Raw genomic sequence first — 23885 nt, forward strand, 5'->3', positions numbered from 1 at the left:
CTAAACAACAACTGTCTGAGTAATGATTCCAGTGAAAGGGATAAAAAATTAGATTATAATATCAGCTTCATTACAGTATTTTCAAGTGATGCTACGAGCTTAAGGGATATTTTGAGTAAAAACTGGGCATTGATTTAAGATGATGTGATTTTAGGGAACAAACGTGGATTAGAGCCTAGGATTACATTTAGAATGGGCCTTAACTTAAAAGCACTTTTCAACAAGGAAGCTAGCCCTTATGTTCCTTATAGGGGAATGAACAAGTGTGGAAGGTGATCTTTTTGTAAACATATGGAGGTAAGTCCCTCCTTTACTATAGGTAATGTTAAACATACTTTGGCAGGGAAATTTAATTGCAATACTAGAGGGGTCATACATCTAGCAAGGTGTCAACAATACCCTGTATTTTATATAGGAAAAACGGAAAGGTATTTTAAGCAGAGGGTATATGAGCACCAATACAGCATTAATAGACAGGACAGAACTAATCCCTTAGCAAAGTATATTTTGGAATATGCTGATCATTATTTCCATTATATTATTATTGAAAAGGCAGAATTCAATCCCAGAGGGGCCCTTGGGCATTAAAACTCGAGGAGATGGAGTTGCTTTGGCAACTAAAAATTAATGCATTTGCTTACCCTGGGTTGAATGATTCCTGTTCTCTTAAATGTATTTTAAAATTAAAATCCCTAATAAGGTAACTATTTGGTTTAGTAGGGACAATTTTATTTTGATGAACAATTTGAACAAAAATGGGTTTGTTCTTATTTCAAAAAATATATATATATTTTTTTAAGAAGTTGTACTTATTCTGGTACAATATTTTTACACTGTTTATATCAGAGTATAATAGCATTTTAGATTTGCATTTTGAATCAAGTAAATTGGGAGGGGATATGATGTCATTAACTTTGTACTATTTAAATTGCAAAGCATTTTGATTTTGATGTCTGAAGAAGTTCCTTCATTGTAAGCAGACGAAAGCTCTTACAATAAATTTTAGTGTTTTGTTCACAGTAAGAAGCAGCGTTTTATTTTTGGCATTTGATTTTGTTTGCCATGGAAATGACATTCTGCTCTACATGTATAATACTGGAAGATAACCTTTCAGCTTAAGTTAAAGGAATAAACAGAGGCTACCATGGCTGCAGCGGACTGTGAAACAGATTTAGCCAGAAACACTGTAATCTTGTTTCTTCGTTTGCAGGGGAAGTCAGAAAACAAATATATGCAAATAGAAGGCCTATGCCTTTCTGACATATTTTGCAGGTGCTCTTCTGTTATGATCTGTTGAGGAAATTTGAGCATTGTGAGTGGCTGAAAGGAACAGGTGACCAATGAGAAAAGCATACTCTCTAACCCAATTGCAGGACCCTCAAAGTGGGACATCGGAACACTGAAAAACCAAGCAAGAGAGCACAGGAAACGCATCCCAGTGTTAACCCAATGTAGAGAACTTTTCAAAGATTACTATCCTGACACAAAAGCTATACTCAGGAGACAGTCTCAGCATGGATACTGATGCAGATAATGCCTTGAATGGACATATTTTCTTTAATAACTTTTAAAGCAGAAGTTTTGTTACACAGGAAATAACAACAAATGGTCTTTATTTCACAGATTTTTATTTCCCTCACATTTATATAAGTTATCCATCAATTTTCAACAGCTGCTGTATCTAATGCATTGTCACAAAGGGTCAGTGATATTGTTAGGCATAAGGCAGCCACTAATCCTGGGTGGGAAGCTAGTTCAAATTAAGATGTACAAGTGTGTGCGCGCGCACACACACACACACACACACACACACACACACACACACACACACACACAAAACCAGATACAAGACATGTTTTGACATTTCAGCTATCCATATATCTGCAAACTGAGTGTTGATCAAACTACTCAATGGAATGTAAAAAAATGATGGACACCGTTAGGACAAGCAAACTGCAGACAATGCACTCAGGTGGGTGGGAGGCAGAAAACCAAGGGTTATAAAGCATCCCCAAAAGTAAATGGTTGATTACTGATACCATATTTACCGATTATGTATTTTGAAGAAACTGCATTACTTATAACAAAGCTTTGCAACCTCATTTGTAAGTCAGGGGTTGCAGGAAACAATGCCCCAACATGGAAGGTATTTTAAGTTTTCCCTCCATCACCTATGATACTTGTTTTTTTTTTTACACACATTTTTTTTTTACTGTCTGTTTTGATAAAATGGGAGACTGAAGAAAATCACTTTGATTTCGGATACTATACCTCTGCCAAATCTAAGAAAATCATTGAAGATCAAAGTGATCAGTGAAGAGTACTGGGTTATATAAGTAAAATAAGTGGCTATGACTTTAAGGAAGCTATTACCTCTTCTAGCAAGACCCCAAAACACAGACAACAAAATTAAGAGGTTTATCATAACAAACCCAAGAAGAAGCATGAAATATTACATCAAACTGTTAAAACACCACCAAAGTGCCACAGAGACCTCTGAATGCAGATGTGCAAAGGCATACTCAAGAAAAAATGTGTGGCTTCTTGATCATTTTAACATTTAAGCCTCTTTCCTTAAAAATGAGTTTGAGTACTTACAGAAATATGTACAATTAGCTGACTGCCTTGTTAGAATTTATTAGTTTTGAGAAAGTTAATTTCAAACCTTTGTCTTTCAAAGAAAAAAATATATGCGCTCTCTTAATTTCTATATACTGACCGCTACTGTTGATACATTCACTGCATGCATCTTATGCATGTCATTTTTGTGAACAATCTTGTTGATATCATGCATGAGCCAAAGGAATGAACTCCTCAAGCCAGTGTTTTAAAGCCCATATGGAATAAATGTTAAGACTAAATGATGTATTTTTATGCAAAAATGCCAACTTTTTCTCAAAGCCAAGATCAGAAGCTCGTAATTCCCATTTCTGTCCAGATCAGAACTGAAATTGTCACAGCAATAAATGTAAATTAAAATACCACAGATTGAGACAATCAGTAACTCGTTGAAAGATCTAACAAAATTATAAATCGCCAATGATGAAAAAGCTTAGCAGCTCAGGAAAGCACTACTTGGGCTGGAAAAACATCATTCTCCTCCTGAGAATTTATATCAGCAATCTGCTGCAAATTAAAAATCACCATATATTAGACACGCAGAAAAGAAGTGACCCGAAGGAATGTCAAGTCTCCAAAAAATTCTACTTTACATATCTTTAATATAGTTAATGTGAAACCGTAAATTCTTTAAAACTGTGCACTTAAACATCTTAGTCATTCACAAATAACCATTAATAAAACATACTCAAAACAGTCAAACACCCTCCAGTTTTCTGCTTTATGTTATAACATATACCTTATACTAAAAATATGGTAACTATGAGTCAGCAGTTTGATTGCATGCATATTTCTCCCTTTCTGCCTTGCACATATTCTCGTCCCTATTTTTATGTAAAGATTATTTTTTTATTTGGGTCAGATTTCTGTACATGAATAAAACATTCCAAAGTATAGTTAATGGGATGACAAGAACATTTACTAAAAATATTTAACACAACCACAACATGCCCTACTATTCATCTAATGTGGACTTTATCAGCCCATATATTAACCTTAATTGTGAATTATCCCTCTCAAAACAAACTCCTGCCTACAACTCTTCATCCAATGAGTGAACAGGCTTATAACATTAATTAGATAAGCTTGCCAGAATTTGTTCTGAAGCTTGAGATAAACAGATATATATGCAAGCGCTCACCACATAACAATTTTATAGAAGGCTCTCTGCTATGCATGAAACACAGGTACATCCCTCTTGTGTCCTTGATCACTGTTCTTTAAATTTCAAGCTTGTGGGGTCATATCAAGGTCACAGCCTCCGGCCCATTCATAAACTCCTGCACCAAGATTTAAGAAACCACCCAACACTAGGATCATACTAGAATTCGTACACCAGGAGGTTGCACTTGCAAGATGATTACGTTCACTTACAGGATGTACTACCACATCAATGTTTCACATGTAATTTACTTGACAAAAGAGAAGGAAGGAGGGAATAATGTAATCTCTGCAGACAGCGCTCTCGAATTTTAGCATCAGAAATACCTATACATGGTAAGGCCTTGCTGTGTCTAACTATGTTGGCTGCCAAAAAAGCAATTACTAGAAAATGGAAATCAATATCTAAACAACTATATTAGAAGTAGTGAATATAGTAACAGAGATAAAAACAACTCGAATGGAGGTCTTCAGAAAAAGGTAAGAGCAAACTACATAGGAAAAAATGGGAACTATGGGAACAATACATACAAAGGAGGAATGAGGTTTAAAAGAAGACAGGACTTAAATGAACTATGTAACGTTTGACTGAAAACGACTGGGCAGATTATAAGTGATGTATAATGTTTGCAACAGTGTGCCATTATGGTTTGTGGCATGAAATGCTTGCAACTAGGATTGTGTCAGCATGGTTTGCTTTCATTTATATAAATGTATGACTGCTTATGTTGTAAGTGATGGTTTAATAAAGATGTTTCTTGTTTTTAGAAAATGGTGCAGGAGTTGAATAATTTATGTCATGTTGCTTAGGTTATATGATATATAGCAACATATGTGAAGCGTAATGTTTGTTAATTCTAACTTGTTAATACAGTTTGATTACATTTATATAAATGTAAGTGTGCCTATGTCGCAAGTGATAATTCAAAAGCAGATCTGGTGAAGATTCAAACCTTTCTTTAAAGGACAGGGTTCCCAGGATCCCAAACAACCCTGAAAACCACAGAGGAGCAAAAAGAGCTACTAGATAGACAATTCCTGGGCAGAATGTCCTTTGGAAGCACTGTCCTGTAGGACAATCTACACCTGCAACTGAAGACTAAATTACAACATTTACTAAATGTGTCTACTTATAACCAAACTGCCATAAGCATATTCCTGAAATGTATATTACAAGAAGCAATGTATTGCTAAAATGTCCTGTCACTATGCTGACAAAGGTCTACTGCTGGCAAAAAAATAATAATTGTCAATTCATTTGGAAAATGTCTGTATGGAAACTGCAAGGTCCTGTTTAACAGGGGAAAATGACAAATTATTTTTTTTTCTAAGCTCATGGACTCCGCACACATAACACTGTGACTGATGGAAACAAAAAGTACATTGAACTTACACTACTCCTCATCAGCACCTGGAAAAATATGAAAAAGAATGTCTGACAAATTATTTGGAACCACTTTCAAGAGGAAGTGGAGATGTGTCTTAAAAGATCCTAGGCCCCTACAGAAGTCAAGAAAGGCCTCTTTACATAGCCCGAATCTCAGAAATTAACCTGGCAGAAATGATAACTACTAGTTAAATGTACTTTTCAGTAAAACTGAAGGTCTGCTGAAATAGCTACTTTGAACAAATGATGTGACATTTTGATTCTCAAACAGAAGGCAGAGATAAAGGATCACAATCAGGACTGCTTTATCAAACTCTTGCTCTCTGCGATATGTGATGGTACCACAACCGCAAAACAATATACGAAGAGTGATGGTCCCACCACTACCAACCAATATGTGATGGCCTCACGCTGGGCCAGTAAACAAGGAGCCTGAATCCTCACCGCTAACAATGGAGAGGGACATGCACTTGGAAAACAAATGGATACACTCAGTATTTCCAGATTCAGACCTTTCTGCATCAAGCACAACTTCCCTTAAGAGCACACAGGGAACACACTCAGCCCAGGGTCTGGATTTCTTTATATCTGTCTCCCTCCAGGTCCCCAATAAGACTCCCCACTCGTACAGCTGTAGGGTTAGGTCCTCAGCCGTGTGTCCAAGCCAAGTCCCCCAGCACCCTCTCTGTAAACCCAGTGCTTCGTGTCCCTTCCCCAAGTAGGTGACACCCACACGCTGAGAGATTTGATTTTTCAAACACACAGACAGACAGACACACCTGGGAAAGTCTGGCACAGATTTAACTGCTGTGCCCCCTTCTGCCACTGCCCAGAGTATAAAGTAGTTATCACTGCCACCAAACACTCCACAATCAGCTACTTTAAGGCCCTTAACAAAGGGTGTCCAATTATACTGTGTAATATTAATACTAATAAATGGTAGTATTTGACCAAGATGGCTAGGCTTCTGGAGTGGCCCACACAGTGTCACCAAATAAATATAAGCACACTCAAAGGTTAAATACTTTCTACAAGGACCAGTCACAATAAAAGTTTTAAATATATTTAATAATAAATAATAAAAGAGCATCACAATACTGACTATATATTCACAGTAAACCACAGAGTTCAAATCACAGGAAATATTGAAAAGAACATTGATGGACAGACTTAGACAAATAAAGAAAAACAATATCTAAACTAAGCTTGACTATATTCCTGACTGAATCTAGGATAATTACTATTCCCTAATAACTTATTTGATAGAGCAAGGCACAGTGAAATACATGAGCAGTCTTTCTAGTCAGGTTCCCCAAAACATAACATTCTCTCCTCAGGGATTACTCCCTCTAAAACATAATATCAAAGATGGCATGCAGAATGACCTCATCTGGTCATCTGACTCTAGGTTCTCACAGCAACCCCTTTTGAAGTTTGAGACAGGACTTTAGCAGACTGCTACAATACACATTTAGAGCTTTTATAGCAGTGCCTCAGTGCCAGAGACATTTACAATACTTCCCCCTTCTTTACAAAAGCTAACAGGTAACGGCTGCTCCCAAACCTACCGTCTCTGGTCCCCTTCAGCACTGTGGGGTACCGTGTTAATAGTTTAACAGCTCATTTACATTTCCCTTATTTTTCTTAAAGTAAGCTAGCTGGTTAACCTTTGCTGTCCCAGTGTCATCTATTAAAACATACATTTAATTCAGTTACAATAACACATGTACATTTTCTTTTCATTCCAACAGGGTGCACTGTTGATACATTTTAACACAAGCAAACAAAACAAATACATTTTCGGCACAAGCATCTGTACAAATCAGTATGATATACAAATGTCATATAATTATTTACAAAATTCCAGCTAGCTGTGTTGGCACAAGTCATACATCTACTGCCCTACTTTTCCTGGCATGGCTGGCAGGAACTCTTATCGTCACACCCGCCACAAGATCAAGATACACCAAGATGATGGACATAAGTATCATGATGGGGAAATGAGTACTAGATCAAAACAATGCCTGAGATAAGTAAAACAAGATTAAAATTTTTCAGTAAGAGGAAGAAAAGGGTCCGATTTGGACCAGATAAATTATATTACCCTTGGCGTTTCTGTCTAGCTTATTTTTTACAGATTTATTTTCATCCAGAAAACCATTATAACAGCACACTATATCACAGTTTTCACATTCATTAATGCATTTTATATTTTTATAAAGCAGTGGTCTCTTTTTTGCACCACAGACCGGTTTCTTGTAAAATAATTTTCCATGGACCGGCCATCATGTGCATAATAAAGCATAATAAAGAGTATAATAAATAAAACTCACCACAACAAAGAATCAGTGGGAGCCCTGAGCTTGTTTCCCTGCAAGGAGATGGTCCCATCTAGGGGTGATGGGAGACAATGACACCCAAAGTGTGTTCTTTATGTCGAGTCTACTACATAATTTTGTCTTGGTTGCTTTCACTGCAGAAAACCCTACTTCACAAAGACAGGATGTTGGAAATGGAAGCAGGGTTTTTAGTGCTTCTGTGGTGATGTCAGGATATTCCACCTTGATTTTAATCCAGAACATCGGCACAGTTGAAGTTGTCTGAAACATACTTTTAAGGCCACCATCAATGGGTCTCGGATCCATTTCTTCCCAGTTTGTGGGTCTTTCATGGTTGGGAAGTAACTCTCAAACTCTTTTAAAAGCAAAGATAGGTGACCGTGCACCAGTTGGGAGAATGAATGCCCAGGCTCAGTCTCTTCCAAAATCCCTGCTAATGTTTGAAACATGTCAAATATCTCTATGTTCACTCGCCGTCCCCACAGTTCCAGTTTGGTTTTGAAAGCAGCCACTTTATTTGCAACTTGAAGACAGTAGTCCTTCTACCCTATAGTGACAGACTGAGTTCGTTGAGCAAGTTGAATATGTCATACAAGTAAGCAAGTTTTGCAATCCATTCCATGTCACTGAAATGTGCCACCAGTGGTGATGAGGCTTTCATAACTCAAACACTCTGGCCAACAATCTACCTTTATAAACCCATCTAACTTCTGTGTATAACAGAAAATATTTGTACTCTGCACCCATCTCTTCACAAATTTGCTCCAACAGATGCAAGTTAAGGGCGTGTACTTTGATGTGGTTAATAACGTTAATGACATCATTAAAAATGCTGTTAAGTTCAGACAACATTTTTTGGCTAACCAACACTTGTCTGTGAATGACACAGTTTGTAGACTCACATTCAGGAGCAACCTCCTTGACTTGAGTAGTGAAACCAGAAAGCCATCCTGTTTTGGCAGCAGCTCCGTCTGTGCATACATTGACACAAAAGGTTCAATTCAGTTTTCCTGCTACGTAATCATTCAAAGACTTGAATAGTTCTTTAGTTGTGGTGTTGGTTGTCAACGATAATGCACATAACATATCCTCATGCACATCCTCCTGAAATACATATTGCACAAAAGCAAGCATTATTGCCTTGTTGTCAACAATAGTAGACTCATCAGCCTGGACTGCGTACCACTGTGACTCATCCTCTAACAACTGTGCCTCAATGTCCTCTGCTATTTCATCAATTCGTCTAGTGGCGATTCTAGCCAAAACAGGAACATGTGCTATCTTTTTAACTGCAGCCTCTCTTAAACTGCATGACAAATGTCCTTAGCAGCAGGCAAGATCAACTCTTCACCAATAACAAAAAGGCTTCTTAGCCTTAGCAATATAGTTAGCCATTAAGTATGATGCTCTTAGTATGGATAGATTTCTTGATATGGCGGCCATCAATAATTGCTTCTGTCTTTTGTGTTCACATTTTTTCTTTCAAAAAAACTCCAAAAGGCTTGTTTTTTTAATGCAGGGTGCTTGTTCACTATTTGGTGAAGCAGTTTCAATGGCTTCATGGCCTCATTGGATAGATGGTTGCCACATATCATACAGAGCAAGCTTGGAACATTTGAATCTTCTGCCACGATAAACCTGTAATTTAAGTAGGACTCTTAGTATTTTCTTTTAAATACAGCTTTCTTTTTGTTGGCTGTCTTACAGTCTTCTGCTGTTGCATCATTGGGTCTTTCCCCTTTTCCAAAGAAGCTCTCCAGAGACGTTTGTTGTTACTCATTTTAAATAAAGAATGCAGACATGTAAAATGGTAAAACAACTAACATCACACCAGTGCAGGGGTAACTGCTCTTAAGGTAATTTATTCAATGGATTTGAGATAAGTGCTTTTGTTTTTCACAGAAAACTTCATTAGATAAAAACCATTAAAAGCAGGAAGGCTTCATTTATAATATTAGTACAGGTACTTTCACACTGTACATCAGATGTCTAATCAAAATAAAGAGTATCAATTATCTTAACCCTCTATACATACAAATATATACACAGACAAAGATGTGCGCCACCAATTAATCATTTTCTTGACTAAGTACACCTCAGTTGTCAGATTGAGATCAAATGAAAGAATTGTACAGAAATAATGTTCACACTAATGTATGTCATCTCACTGAAAGTCACTGGTGTCAGGATAATACACACACATAAACATATATAAACAGTGGAGAAAATTAGTTCACCTGGCCACATCCCTCTCAAACATAGGGAGGATATGCAGAATCCACAATGAAAGAAGCAAAGAATTTGACCAAAGAATCAAGTAACATAAGACAGCAGCACAACTCACTGAAACAGTGATCACTTACTTTAACACATCCTACAATGAACACCAAAGGTAGTCACTTACTGCACACAATACTGACACGTGAAAGAGAGAAACTGAAAGAAATTATGGCCAACCTGTTAATTTTAGATATATGGCAATACCCTCTACAAACAGCATAGTAAATTTTGTCCAGCAGCAGTCCCTATATCTATCAGCTCTATCACTTTACTGGTTATGCACAACTCGGATATCTGTGTTTAAAAATATGTAAATTGTTTCAGCTTGCTTTATATAAATGCACGCTATATCTGCAAACCTAAAATAATGACAGTTCTACATGAACAAATGACAGGAAGGTCAGTCACTTACATCCACAGCTAGCCCCCAAACAAAACAATTATAGCTACTTTTTGTGTGTACATACTGAATTATAGCTACTTTCAGTGTGTACACCGCAGATGCTTGATTGTAATAAAATAGTGACCACAGTTATCCAGTTTAGCTTTATTTCATGCAAACAGTATCCACAGTAAAGTATTCCAAATTGCTTCAGAGAAATGCAAATTAATCCTCCAAAACCAAAAATAAAGACCGTTTCACTTGAGTGAATGACGACAGGGTCAGACGTCCCCTAAACATAGCAATTATAGCTACTCTGTGGCCTTTGCACACCTCAGAAATCTGAAGACAATGACATAAGCAATGCCCAATTTAATGAATTTCTGTTCTTTTGAACACAAATAGTAGTCAGTAAATAATTCTAGGGCTTTTCACACAAATACATATTAGTCCAGTAGAGTCAAAACAATGACGAATTTAAAAAAAAAAATTAAAAACAAAAATTCAACTCTCCCTCCCCAGGTGCCTTTAAATTACAATCACATTATTAATGGAGTACATCTCTTAGAACTATGTGTTTCATTTCAAAGCTTTATAGAAAGGAAACATTTGCTAACACCATTTTAACTACAATAGTAGTAGTCCGTTGTTTTTCAAAAAGTACATTGTTAAAGAACAGCTTAATAAGGCTTCTAGATTATATATCTAATACTGACATTATAGAAAAAACAAAGTTTTTATTAGCTTTATTCAAAGATCATGGATATTCCCAATCATTTTAGATGAAATGTGGTTATCTTCTTAAAGAAAAGGTAGGTTTTCCCCTCCTTTGAGAATTGATAACAAGATATTGCAAAGTTGTTCAGACAACAACAAAAACAAAGTAAAGGATGTTCCTAATAGAACAGATTCCTTTTTGTCAGATTATAGTATTAACAATAGTATTAACTGGAAGATATTTTAAAACAACACTTATATTGGGACTAAATTTGGAGAGATACCTTTATCTGTATACAAAAGATTGTACAATAAAAAGCAATTATTGCATAATTATTCTATGCTTTGTATGGCTATCCAATCTTTGCAACCAAGTGGGACATACCCTTGAGAGTATTGTAGGTATATTAATAGCGGTAATGTTACCACAGTGAAAGGGTATGATGAGGTTATTTACCCAAAAGGAAGGTTTTGTTTCACTTCTACAGCAATGGGTCATTTTTCTATGTGCCTGTCATGGAAGTCATTTTACATTATTAAAACGATAAAACAACTTAATAAATTCATTAGTGAGCATTTGTATGATATAACGAATTTCAAAACAGAGAATGTTTTTTGTTTCAGCACAGTTTAAAATGACTTTAGGAAATTCTCATTTTCATTAACAGACTGTGTATATCTGTCTTTAATACGTGGTGAAATCAATAGAGTTCAAGGAAACTGTCAGCTTAGGTAAAATCCAGGCATTAATGTAAGCTAAAACTGATGCATTTTAACATTAACTGATGTTTTGGTATGTTTTTAATTAAAGATGACGGCATCAGTTTTTGTTTTAGCATTTAACTGAGTGTACATTTTGAAATTTCAGTTCTGATGAAGTCAAACTAAGTATTTTTTGACAAAAGCAGTTAACTGAATTCATTTTGAGTAAGTCTATGATAAAGTGTTTGGAAACGGTGTTCTAAGTATTTGCTTGTGTTCCAACACTGTAGTTTCTAGACATATTTTATTTTATTTGTTGCTACTTAGATTCATAGACTGTTTCTGGTTTAATGACATTGGGGACCTTTCTAAGCCTAACCGAGTTTTCCGAAAGACTAATGATGACTATATCTGAAGAGGACACTGAGAACCAGGTATGGGTGGCAGGCCCAGTGTAAATTTCCTATTCCCCATCTACTAGCCTAGGTTGTGCTTAAACTAGGTAATACACAAACTCAGCTTCAGATGGATTGAAAGCCTGCTCCACAGAAGGGGCAGTCTCTGGGACTCGTCTGTCTCTCCAGCATGTTCCATTTGCCACAGACAAAATTCAGGTCCCAAGACCTTGTATTTCTGGTACTCTTTCACTTAAAAATATGTAGGAGATTCATAAGGGTGGTGTTTGCAGATGCCTTGTAAGAAAGGCATAGATCACCCTTCAGCAATCTATAGGAGTCTGAGTACAGGGAAAGGGCTTTAAGGCATTCTGCATAATGCACGTTTGCTATGCCTTGTATTTATTTTGTAAGGAACCTCTGAGGTAGCTCAAGTTGTTGCATATGCTTGGTCATGTACATACCAAAGGGAGCACTGTTCTCTATGATTGGTCTGATAAGGGTGGGGCACAGTGAGATAATGACTTCTTTGGACATAGATGCCATGCACTTACTTACATGTTGCGCAACATAAAAGGAATTCCTCACCACTGTGGCCAAGCTGTGGTTGAAGATAAGGCTACTGTCTACATGTGTGCCAAGATCCCTGACTACTGGGTCGACTCTAATGGGTGTATTATCAACATGGTAATTAGCTAGGATGGTTGACTTCCCAAAGGGTACAATTATGCATTTCTTAGCATTGAATTTAAGACCATGGCTTTCGCACAACTTATTGGTCACAGACTGACCTTCTTGAAGAATGCTGGTGTCTGCAGGACAGTCTGTGATACCTCCCACGCCTGCAATCATCTGCAAGCTTCGTCAGTCATAAACCTTCAGCATTTGCTTCCATTTCAGAGAAATTAATGCTAAAAACAGTGCGCCCAGTATGGAGCCCTGGGGGGCTTCCCTAGAGACTGGCATCTTGGTGGAGGTGGCCTCACCTAATTTGACACCTCCTCGGTCCTATCAGTGAGCCAGCTGGCTACCCAGTGGGTGATAAAAAGGGATTATACCTAAATTAGTGAGCTTGCCTAGAATGCCTGAGTAGGGTACTGTATCAAAAGCTTTGGTCAGGTCAAGATAAGCTGTGTGCATAGTCCTACCTTCATCCAGTGCTTTGGTGACCCTATCAAAAATGTCCAGCAGATTTAATAGGCAAGACCTTCCTTTAACAAAGCCGAATTGTGATGGGTCCAGTGGTGGCAGGTTACCTTTGCCCTCATTTATCATGTTATTGGGGCCCATCAATGTACTGTTTTTGGCCTTGGAATGTGCACTGATGACTTCATTGGTATCACATGCATAGCAAATAAATAAAAGTCCTGGGGCAGTCGACCACTTGCATAGAGGCAAGCCATCTGTTTGCACAGACAGCAGCCCAAGAAGGATTACACAGTGGGGAGGTAGTGGTAAGCTTAAGCAAGAAAAGGCCAAGTAGCTTATCTCAAGGGAAGGAGAGAGACTGGGCCTGAGTTGTTTTACACCAAGGTGAAGACCAGGCAGACATTCAACAGGGCTGACACAAGCAGTGGATGAGCAAACTTGTTGTGTTGCATGCACTGAGGCATGCACGCACTAGTATGTGCATTAATGCATACCAATTTCTCAAGGGTCAAAAGGCCACAGTAGAGAAACACAGAGAAAGACGCAGTATGATTAGCCAGACTCTCGCCAGTTCATGACAATAACAATGGAATGCATACAAGACAACAGTATAGCTTTTCTTTTCTCTCCTAGACCAGAAGAGCCTGCCAGAATAAGAGTTACACTGTGGTACAGCTCCAAGGAAGCAAAACAACAAAAAAGAATCGGGGCGGGGGGGTCAAGTAAGGGATCTTGCTATCAATGTAGAAACTTAAAATAAAAATCTAAGACCACTAGCACAATTAATCAAAACTATAGGTGAACAGAAATGCTGCTAAACAGCCCTTGGTCCAACTAGTGGATGCCAAATCTTTGACTTGTGACTGCACTGGACTTCACAGTCTTTACTTCTGACCATTTAACACACAGAAATGGCCAAACGAATGGACAACCATGTTATCATTAAAGTACTGTGGGCTGAAACAAACAATATTATATCACAATTAAAAAAATTACATGAACTGTCTGCTTTGGGGGTCCTGATGGCATCTTAGATATAACAATTCTGCCTGTAACTTTCCTAGATCACAGTAGAAGCCACTTTCATAATGTGATTTAGGGACAGCAGTGTGGCTGAAGCATTTAAATAATTTTCCCCTAAGAATTATGGCTGGCCTGGCAGTGAATTCTGCCAGTGCTAAAGCCTTCACATTCCAGCTTACGCCACTGCCAACCACCATGAACTGGGAAAGTTTCAAAGAATTACTGTAAAAACTGCATTACAGAGCTACCAACCCCCAAGGCATTTTTTAATTCATGATTTTATTCCTGTTTTGATTCACAGTACTAAATTAGACAAAATAATTTGCAGAAACAGAAAGGAATGTACATTAAATACTGCACTACCATGAAATAACCATATATGTGGGGATGTGCAAACTAAGTTTCTCCTTTTGGGTGTCATAGTTATGTTACTAATATTTAGACAATGACTGTTTTAGTGTACTAGCACTCTGAACACCAAGTTTACCATATTTCTTTTAATGTATTTTATTTGTATTTATTTTCCAGGATAAAGCACTCATCTCCATGGATCTTTTACAGACTTAGGCCGGGAGGGGTGTCTGGTTAAGGTATTTGCTCAGTGTCATAGAGTCAGGCAATGGAGGATGAAAAAAATCAAACCTTGTACGAATGGACCACAGGAAACAGCTTGTTAACAGCTGCTTAAAACTCTAAGCCACAATTGCCAGATGTACAAAGGGAGGATAGGCATATTGCCATACTACAGATAAAATGGCATAATATGTATAGATTGTAGACATATTTTTGGCTAAAACTGATAGCAAGCTGCTCTTTCTATGTCTATACATGTTTATTATATACAAGTTTCTAGTCACAAAATGCAGGACATATAAAAATGATTACAACACATACATTGCAGAGCAATTCTTGCAAGGCATTTTTGTTAACAGGTGACACATGTCCTCACCTTAAAAGTGGGTTTTAGCAGTAGTCTCAGGAGTTCTCGGCTCTCACCACTCAGTGGTTTGCTCTGGAGCTCTTCAGTAAGCTGGAAGGGAGATTGAACAGACAGGAAAAACATTAGTAATAGCATTGTTTTTCACAGTGTGACAGTAACAACAGTGAATCTCTTGTTCAAGGTTATTATTTTGCAGTGTTCAAACAGAAGTCAGTAAAAAGAAAAACAAGCTATCAATCACTGCTCTTCTCTCCATGGCTCTCAAGAGGACAGGATTTAAAGCCAGGATTTTCGGCTCAGTTAAACCAAGTAATCATATCTGGCAAGACAGCACCCAGATCATATACTGATTTATGGCAATAAAGGCAAATCCCAGCACTTCACAGACTTCACTGGTTCTTTGCGTGCAGACAAAGAACTACTTATTAAAAAGCAAATCCAACTCTAACACCACTTGTATAAAACATCATTTGAATGAGGTGCTGAAATCTAAAAAGCACAGTAGCAATGACACACTGGGAGTTGGTTCTGAGGTGAGACTGAAGTGTAGCTGAACTGTTCTATTGTGTGTAAAATGTGTAAAACTGTCTGAATGTAAAAGAAATGCACCTTGTTAAAGTACCTGCATATTTTGCCAAGAAAGTTCTGAGCTGCAGGTTGTTTAACTATTTTATTTTGTGACAACTTCTGTCTTTTAGGATGCCTTTCAATCAAATGCTGAGAGCTTCTTTTAGGCTTTTAAGTCAAATGGTGAAAGCTTCTTTTACACATTATTCGATTTAACATGGCTAACTCTGTTTTCATCGGCATTCTTATACATGCATACCACTTATTAACAAGTAATGTATGGTAAACATTTGTGCATTTTTCTAATGAAAGGACTGACAACAAGAGTCCAACAAAGCAGTAGGTATGTGTACAAATGACTTGCATTCAAAAATAAGCAATTTTAACTGGATGAAATAATTGAGAAGAAGGTAAACATGTTGGTAGCATCAATTTATCCAGAGAAATATGACTAATAAACCTGGAGAAGGTGCAAGAGACCACAGTACTTTGTTAGACGTAACATTTACAATGCATTGTTTACACATCAGTGCAAACACATCTTACAGAAATGAACACACACCTTGGACTGGTAAGGCAATTGCAAATTTCTCCTTTTGAAGTGCAGCATACATTTCTTTGGATATGGATATCTAAATATCATATCCACCAGGAGATGACTAGATGCTGTAAGAAATCATGTCAAACATAATAAATCATCATGGGATGTGAAAGATATTACTGAAAAAAAGCAGTTATAAACACTGAGAAAACAATGGGTATGTGATACCAAACAAGTAGAGCTGATAGCAATATCTATAAATAAAACAGATGTGCAAGGTCAGATACCAATAAGATAAACAACAGGTGTTAAAACAAACACTAAATATTAATTGGGAAACACTGAGCGAATACAGCTGTAAAGCTGGGCTGACAATGACTTCTTTTTTTAAGTTCCTGTAATTTAGGAGAACACCAAACTATGGGAATGAAGCATGAAATCAGATACAAGAGGAACAAAAACAAACTGTCAGAAAACACAGGTACAGAGTAGTTCTACTGTCCAGGAGAAGTGCCAGCTGCTGCCTTAGCAGTGACAATTTTTAGGTACAAGCACAATGTTGTCTGGGCTAAGCACAGCTTGGAGAGTAGAGGCTCGATTTCCTGCAGGAGTGGTTACTGCTAGCTGAACTGGGCTGCTGCTGCCACTGCAGCTGTACTGAAATGCAGTACATGCACATAACAAGCAAAAAATTGCATCAATCCGCAGGTTCAAACACTGTGGCATAGAAAATCAGTCTCAAGCGAACTTCACAAATCTTATCTGGTATGCAGCCTTAGAGGCAGCAGATCTACAAAATGTGGTGGGGAATCTCTCTCCCGAAAAAAAACATCTATATATAGGGGCTCAAACCTACATTACAGAGGATGCTTTCTAGTACTGGAGAGCAGCATTCTTGAAGTCATTCATATTCAGATATTCTACTCTGAGAAAAGTATGAGAAGTAAACAAAGTTCAAGACCACACTTTCAGTGCTAACATTTATGAATTATCCATGTCTACAATAATGTGATCTATGATGGGACAAATCCTGCAAACTTTCATTCCTGGAGCTTACAAGAGAGTGGGATCTTGCAAGGAAACAGTACAAAGTAAGGCAAGGACACAAAACAAAGTGGTAATGCATAATTAAAAGAGGCATCTTCCTTGTAACAACCATTAAACATTTATCAGTACACATTTCAGATTATAACTCGCAGACTATTCTACACAAGATGTGTGCGTGTACAACTCTCCAAATTTTCACTAAGCAAAAGTAAATTCTTTGCTAGCATCATAAACAGTTTTATGAAGTGACTTTGTCAAAGACATTCTCTTGTACCATCTAAAATGCATTTATCAAATGGAACATTAAGCCATGCGTTTAATTTTCTGTTCTAGATTAGACAGGCATATTGAGGGCTTTTCCATGCATGATTGCAGTACTTAACATGTACAAGAGGCTGGGTTACAAATATTGAGGTCTAGAAAATATGTCCAAGCTCATATTCAACCAAATGTACATGATTACAATGTAATTTTCAATAACTTCAGCATGTGGTTCAAGAAAAGCTGATATTATTCCATTGCAGTGACTCAAATGCAGAAGTTTACATAAGAAATTAGAGCAAAACTTAATGCCGATGAAAGTAATTCATAGAATATTTACTGCCTACTGGTATTTGGTGCTTGAACCAAACTGAATTTAAGTTTATCATTTTCTCTTGATTCAATACCAGGGGCTGAAATGCTATCTTCTCTTATTCTCCCTTAACATCCTTCAAACTGACCTCATAGCCAATCTAGACTAGAATATTTACTGCACACAGTCATTTTAATGCTTAAACCAGATTTAACCGACATTTATAATTTTACTTTGAATTAATACTGTTATCCAGAAGCTGAAACACTTATTTTCCTCTTACTCTTCTTTAACATCCCATGTGCCCTTAGTCCATGCAGGAAGATCAGCCAGCAAGTCTTCTCTTTGTTGTCAGCATGATAGCATTTGGTACACTCAGGCAACGTAAAAACTGCCTGATGCTCACAGATAATAATCCTTTACTTAATTTGTCACTGTCTACTTGTGAGAGATACAAGTACATAACCAAACTTGAAGCTTCACTCTTGCAATGTACACATCCAGTGAGCATCCCTCACTTACAGCACTCCTCACACACATTCATACTAAATTATCACACACCAAGTTAAAAAAAAATCCTTGCCCAAACCTAAACTAATAGAAGCAAGGCCCAGCATGAACCAAGCACTGCAATACCAAATGACGAAAACACAGTTAATCAATTCACAATCACAAACAGAAATGTATTGGTGACTAGTGACTCCATAGATGGGCAGAATGATTCTAAACTCATGAGACTGGATAAAGGCAGGGGGACAGTGTGTTGTCTTACAGCAGCCAAGATGACCAATGTTTCAAGGACCCAGAAGACCCTTAAAAAGACAAATAGGATTACAAAATGGTGGTTGGGTAAAGTCCTCATGTGCAAAAAACTAAAGGATATGAAGAGGCATGGCAATGCTCTCCCTGCATGTCACAAATGGAGGAAAGATGAATACATTTAACAAATTTAACTACCTTGGTGTTATTCTAAGGAGATGCATTATGGGTCAGAATAGGATGAGATCCTTGACAACCATTCTTGGTTTGCCTAGGACTGTTTGCAACTCTTATTCCTAGGCTTTTGTATACTACTGAAAGCTTTTGCTGCTGCCATTGTGCCCTTTTTATGTAGCATCCAGTTAAAGGACCTCCCAACCTAACTTCTAAAACAAACCAAATACTGGACCACATCAAGATGGCTCTATTTAAATCTAGAATGAACTGCTGAACCTTGAGGCTCTCTTACATTTAGGGCGCATCCATGTACGTGTTACAGAAACCTGATTTAAGAACCCAGACAGCACTCCCTTATTACCTGGGTTTTATGCTTACCACTCTTAGACCTGACAGAAACTGTGATAGCATATTCATATTTGTTACAGACCACATTATCTTGAGTGAGATACACAGAAATCCACAATTGGCACTGAACAGAGATTCAAATCACACTAAATACTATCAACTATTAGGTCATATTATACAACAGGACCCCATCAATGACCCCAGAAAATCATACAACATTCCTAAATATTCTTGATGAACTCCCTATAAGTAGGAATATTACTATACTATGTCACTAACTATTCAGTGATAAACTGCAGGAGCTATACAACCAATGTATGAAATGCACATAAATTCTTAGAGTATATAAACACCACCCTGGACCAGATTGTTAAGGAAGCCACGAGAAGGCAGTATATACTTGATCTGGTCCTAACAAACTTAGAATCTATATGCAATATCACCTAATGTATGCCCCTCACTGGTTAAGTTAGATCACACACAAGTAATCTTCTCTATCAAAATATTCAAACCATCAGAAGAAGCCATCACTGAAATCAAGAACTTCAAATGTGCAAATATCCAGTTCTATGATGAAGTTTCCAAATTTGAGTATAACGTATTACCCAAAATGTAGGTACTGTAAAGAGTTATTAACATGACAGTCCCAACCAGATTCAAACAAATGAGGAAGTTTAACAGCAAACCAGCATTATGATCCACAAGCATTAATAACCTATATAATAAGAGATAAACCCTTTAACCTATCCTTTAACCTATGTAGCAGAAGAAAAGACCCCCAAATTAAAAAGCACATCAAACAGTACAAAAATCAGAAAAACAAAAGCATCCCATGAACTTAAACTAGTTACAGAAGCCAAAGAATTACAAATCCTTCTTTAGTTATGTCAAGAAAATAAGGAAGAACATTCAACATTGCTTATAGCTTATGACATAATGTTAATATTTGCTCTGATCCAGTAACTATTGCCAATATACTGGCAAATAAATTTAGTGCAAACTTCACCCAGACACATTAATTCTAAGCCCACTTGTCCCACAGCTTCAAGCCATCACAGGATCATAGGAGGTTACTAGGCTAAAGGCCCCAGGGCCCTTATAAGCCTAGGGATGTTTAGTGCATGTTCCCAAGGGTGCCTGGTTCATGCAGAAACTAAAATCAGCATCTATTGCCCCAATCCAAGAGGGACATAGGTGGAACCCCTGGGGTGAATTTCCAGTTACCCATCGAATCGACCAAATTACAGTTAAATAGGGCCAGCAAGGGGCTTTAACATGTATAGGAAGCTTGTTCCAAAGGTGGGACAACCTCTGTGAGACAAATCTACCTCTCCAGCAAGTTTGTTTGATGTCATATACCAGGTTAAGGTTCTTTCAGCGAGTGACCCATGTGCCATTCGATTTGCGAATTTGCAGCATTTCCATTAAAGCTAGGTCAGAGATTGCTCTATATGCAAGGCAAAGATCAACTCAAAGCAGTCTGTACAACAGAGAGTAAAGTGATAACGATTTCAGTCTGTGCCTCTAAGACAGATCTTGAAGACCATGAATTTTTTCTTTGTAAGGAATCCTTTGTGGTCGCTCTAATTGCTGCAGGTGTTTGGAAAGGAACATACCAAAGGGAGCACTGTACTGTATTATTGGCCTGATAAGGGAAGAGTACAGGGGGGTTATAACCTCCTTTTTTCTTGAGGCAATAACCATACTTATGAGATGAGCAATACAAAATGCCCTTCTTACCACTGTGGATACATGCTGACTGAAGTTAAGGTTGTTGTCAACCTGTGTGTCCAGATCTCTCACCACTGACCGTGTGCTTAGGGTACTGCTACTGATGTGGTAGTTTGCAGGGACATCACCCTTGCCAAAGGGGATGATAATGCTTTTTTTTTTTGCATTAAGTTTAAGACCATGGCTTTGGCACCAGTCATTAGTCTGCATAAGACCTTCTTGCAGGCTGTTGACATAATTAGGGGTTTCAATGATCACTCCCAGTTTGGAGTCATCAGCAAACTTAGTCAGCCACAGTCCTTTAGTTTTAGCCAATACTTCAGAGAAGTAGATTCTGAACAGCAGGGGTCCACAGAACCGATCCCTATGGAACACCAGTGGTTACTGGTCTGCTGGAGGAGGTGGAGTCCCCTATTTTGACCATATGAGTTCTATCAGTGAGCTAGTTTGCAACCTACTGACAATATATGGATTGATACCAAGCTGGGTGAGTTTATCAATGATGCCTGAGTGAGGGATTGTGTCAAAGTCTAAGTGGCTAAGTCTAAGTAGGACGTAGGCACAGATTTGCCCTCATCTAGAGCTTTTGTGACTGTCTCAAAGAAGTCTACCAACTTTAACAGGCATGATCTCCCCTTGACAAAATCAAACTGGGTGGGTTCAAGTGTTTGGAGATTACCTATGTCTTTGTTAATAGGTAGGCACAGATTTGCCCTCATCTAGAGCTTTGGTGACTGTCTCAAAGAAGTCTACCAACTTTAACAGGCATGATCTCCCCTTGACAAAATCAAACTGGGTGGGTTCAAGTGTTTGGAGATTACCTATGTCTTTGTTAATAAGGTCCATGATGATTCATTCCATGGCCTTGCAGATAAGGCTGGTTAGGCTAATGGGTCTATAGTACCCAGGGTCTGTGGATGCTCCCCTGTTGTGCAAAGGGTTGATGGCAGCTGTTTTCCATTTTGATAGGATGAAGCCAGAGCTTAGGCTGTGATTGAAAAGTGTGCCCACTGGTGATGCTAATCCCTGTTTTAACCCATGCAGAACCAAAGCCCAAGATGTTGTCTGTTCCCTTACAGGCCATGTCTTTGGCCTTGGAGAGAGCATTTAAGATCTGCTCCTCAGAGATACTAGGTGGAGGACAGGTGTTAGGGATGCTTTGGGGTATATGTGCCAGGGACAAGACAGTGAAGTTTTCACTGAACCGATCAGCCAGCTGGTTTGCTATAGCCAAAGGTTCTGTATATGTAGTACCATTAACTACGAGTTCAGTGCAAATCTGGGCCTTATCTTTGACGTTACAGATGTAACTAAAGAATGCCTTGCGGATATCCTTAGTTAGGGAAGCTAATTTGGATTCATAGTTAGCTTTGGAGGACTTCACTAGGAGTCTTATTTGCTTAAGTTGAAGAGGGAGTGTTTCCAGTTCTGAGACTGTTCCTTCCTACTTTTAGACAGCAATTTCTTTCCCCTATTGTATAACCTATTAATGGCAGTTGCCTACAGGCAGGTTTGTTTTTCCTTGAAAATCTTGCTTTGATTCTATCAGATACAGCAGAGTTAATACAATTGTACAGGTGCTCATATAAAGCACTGGTGTATAACTCAGCATAGGTGCCTGTTCCATCAGTGGGGGGAGGGGTTATGAAGCTATTTATGCTGTCATGTAAGAGGTTGTAGTTGGCCTTGGATAAGTCTTTTAGTCTAGTTGTTGTGAAGATTGGGGGGGGGGGGTCTTTTGTTATAGTTATTTCCAATGAGACTGATTTGTGGTCAGATCTCATCAGGGATGGCCAAACACTGGGGTGGTGCAGCAGTCCCAGGATGTTTGAGCCCCTTGTGCATGTGTCAACCAGCTGGTCCAGGACACAGGAGTTTACAAAGTCAGGAACTTTTGGGCAAGTGAGTTATAACACGTATAATTTACCCAGTCAATGGATGAATAATTAAAGTCACCCAAAACCAGAGTGTTTGGTTGTATCTTGATTGACTCAAGTAGATCCAAGTAGGCTGAGTGGATCTCCTGATTCATGGAGGGGGTCCTATAACTGGCAATGACCTGAAGAGGGGTCTTATCTATAGTCAATTGCACCTGAAGTAATTCAAGGGAATCATGCTGTTTAACCAATCTAGAGGCGTCTTTAATGACTATTGATACACTACCTACTTTAGTTCTCATGCCTTCAGTTTGTGGTTTGAACTGTGGAAGGAAATGTAACCTGGTTTAGCTGGGGTTCTCTGCACAGCCTTAAACTAGGTCTCAGTGACTGCACAAATGTTAGCATCTTCCAAGGTGAGGACTGCTTCCATTGAGTGCAGTTTCTGGTTTAGACTCCTAGCATTTAGTGGCATAACCTTGAGGTTGTTTTTGGAGGGTGTTTTTACATCGGGAATTTTGTTCCTGTGACATTACCTAAAAAAGGCACTATGGGGGTGACAAGAGCCTTAGCCAGTAACCAAAATCCCAGGGGTAACAGATGAAGACCATCTCTGGCAAAGCATCAAGGTCTGTCATACCAGTCTGACAGATACTGGATCCCCTTTGAATGACACCAGAAACTAAGCCAATTGATGAAGTCAATCATTTTTTCTTTGTATTGAGGTACCATCCTAGCTGAAGGTAAAATGCTGTTTAAGGCTAGGGACATACCTGTCTGAAACACAATTAGAGAGCTTAGTCATACCTCTGTTCATATAGTCCAGTGAGGTACATCTCAAGTCATTCACACCAACATGGACTACGACAGTCATAACAGTGCCTGTTGTTGAAAGACTTGAGTGCATGTGTCATCTGGTGGATCCTGGAACCTGATATACAGTTGACCGTGACTTTTTCCTTATCCAACCTGGTGAGAGGAACATGTGTGTGTCCCACAATTGAGTTACCTATAGGTTCATAGGTTCATAGGTTTATACTAGGCTATCTGCCCTAAGGCATTTATAAGCCTAGCCCAAATTATTGTGGCTTACGCCACCCCTTATATGAAAAAATACTGTGCCCATTAGTTTGTTGTGCCTCTGTCCAGCAGTGACCCAGAGATGATTCC

At 38.2% G+C, this 23885-nt stretch overlaps 1 protein-coding gene across 2 annotated transcripts in view; it reads right to left on the minus strand.

Annotated features, from left to right (window-relative positions):
• MPP7 (MAGUK p55 scaffold protein 7) overlaps positions 1-23885 on the minus strand; it is a 1877075-nt gene that overhangs the window by 1121585 nt on the left and 731605 nt on the right. For both annotated transcript variants that reach the window (XM_044066673.1, XM_044066671.1), the window contains exon 4: positions 15104-15184. In XM_044066673.1, coding sequence (XP_043922608.1) covers positions 15104-15184 — 81 coding nt within the window. The remainder of the gene's footprint in view (positions 1-15103; positions 15185-23885) is intronic.

Source organism: Protopterus annectens, chromosome 3.part1 (assembly GCF_019279795.1).
Source record: "Protopterus annectens isolate FY-2018-M chromosome 3.part1, PAN1.0, whole genome shotgun sequence".
In the NCBI taxonomy this organism is placed as follows: domain Eukaryota; kingdom Metazoa; phylum Chordata; order Ceratodontiformes; family Protopteridae; genus Protopterus; species Protopterus annectens.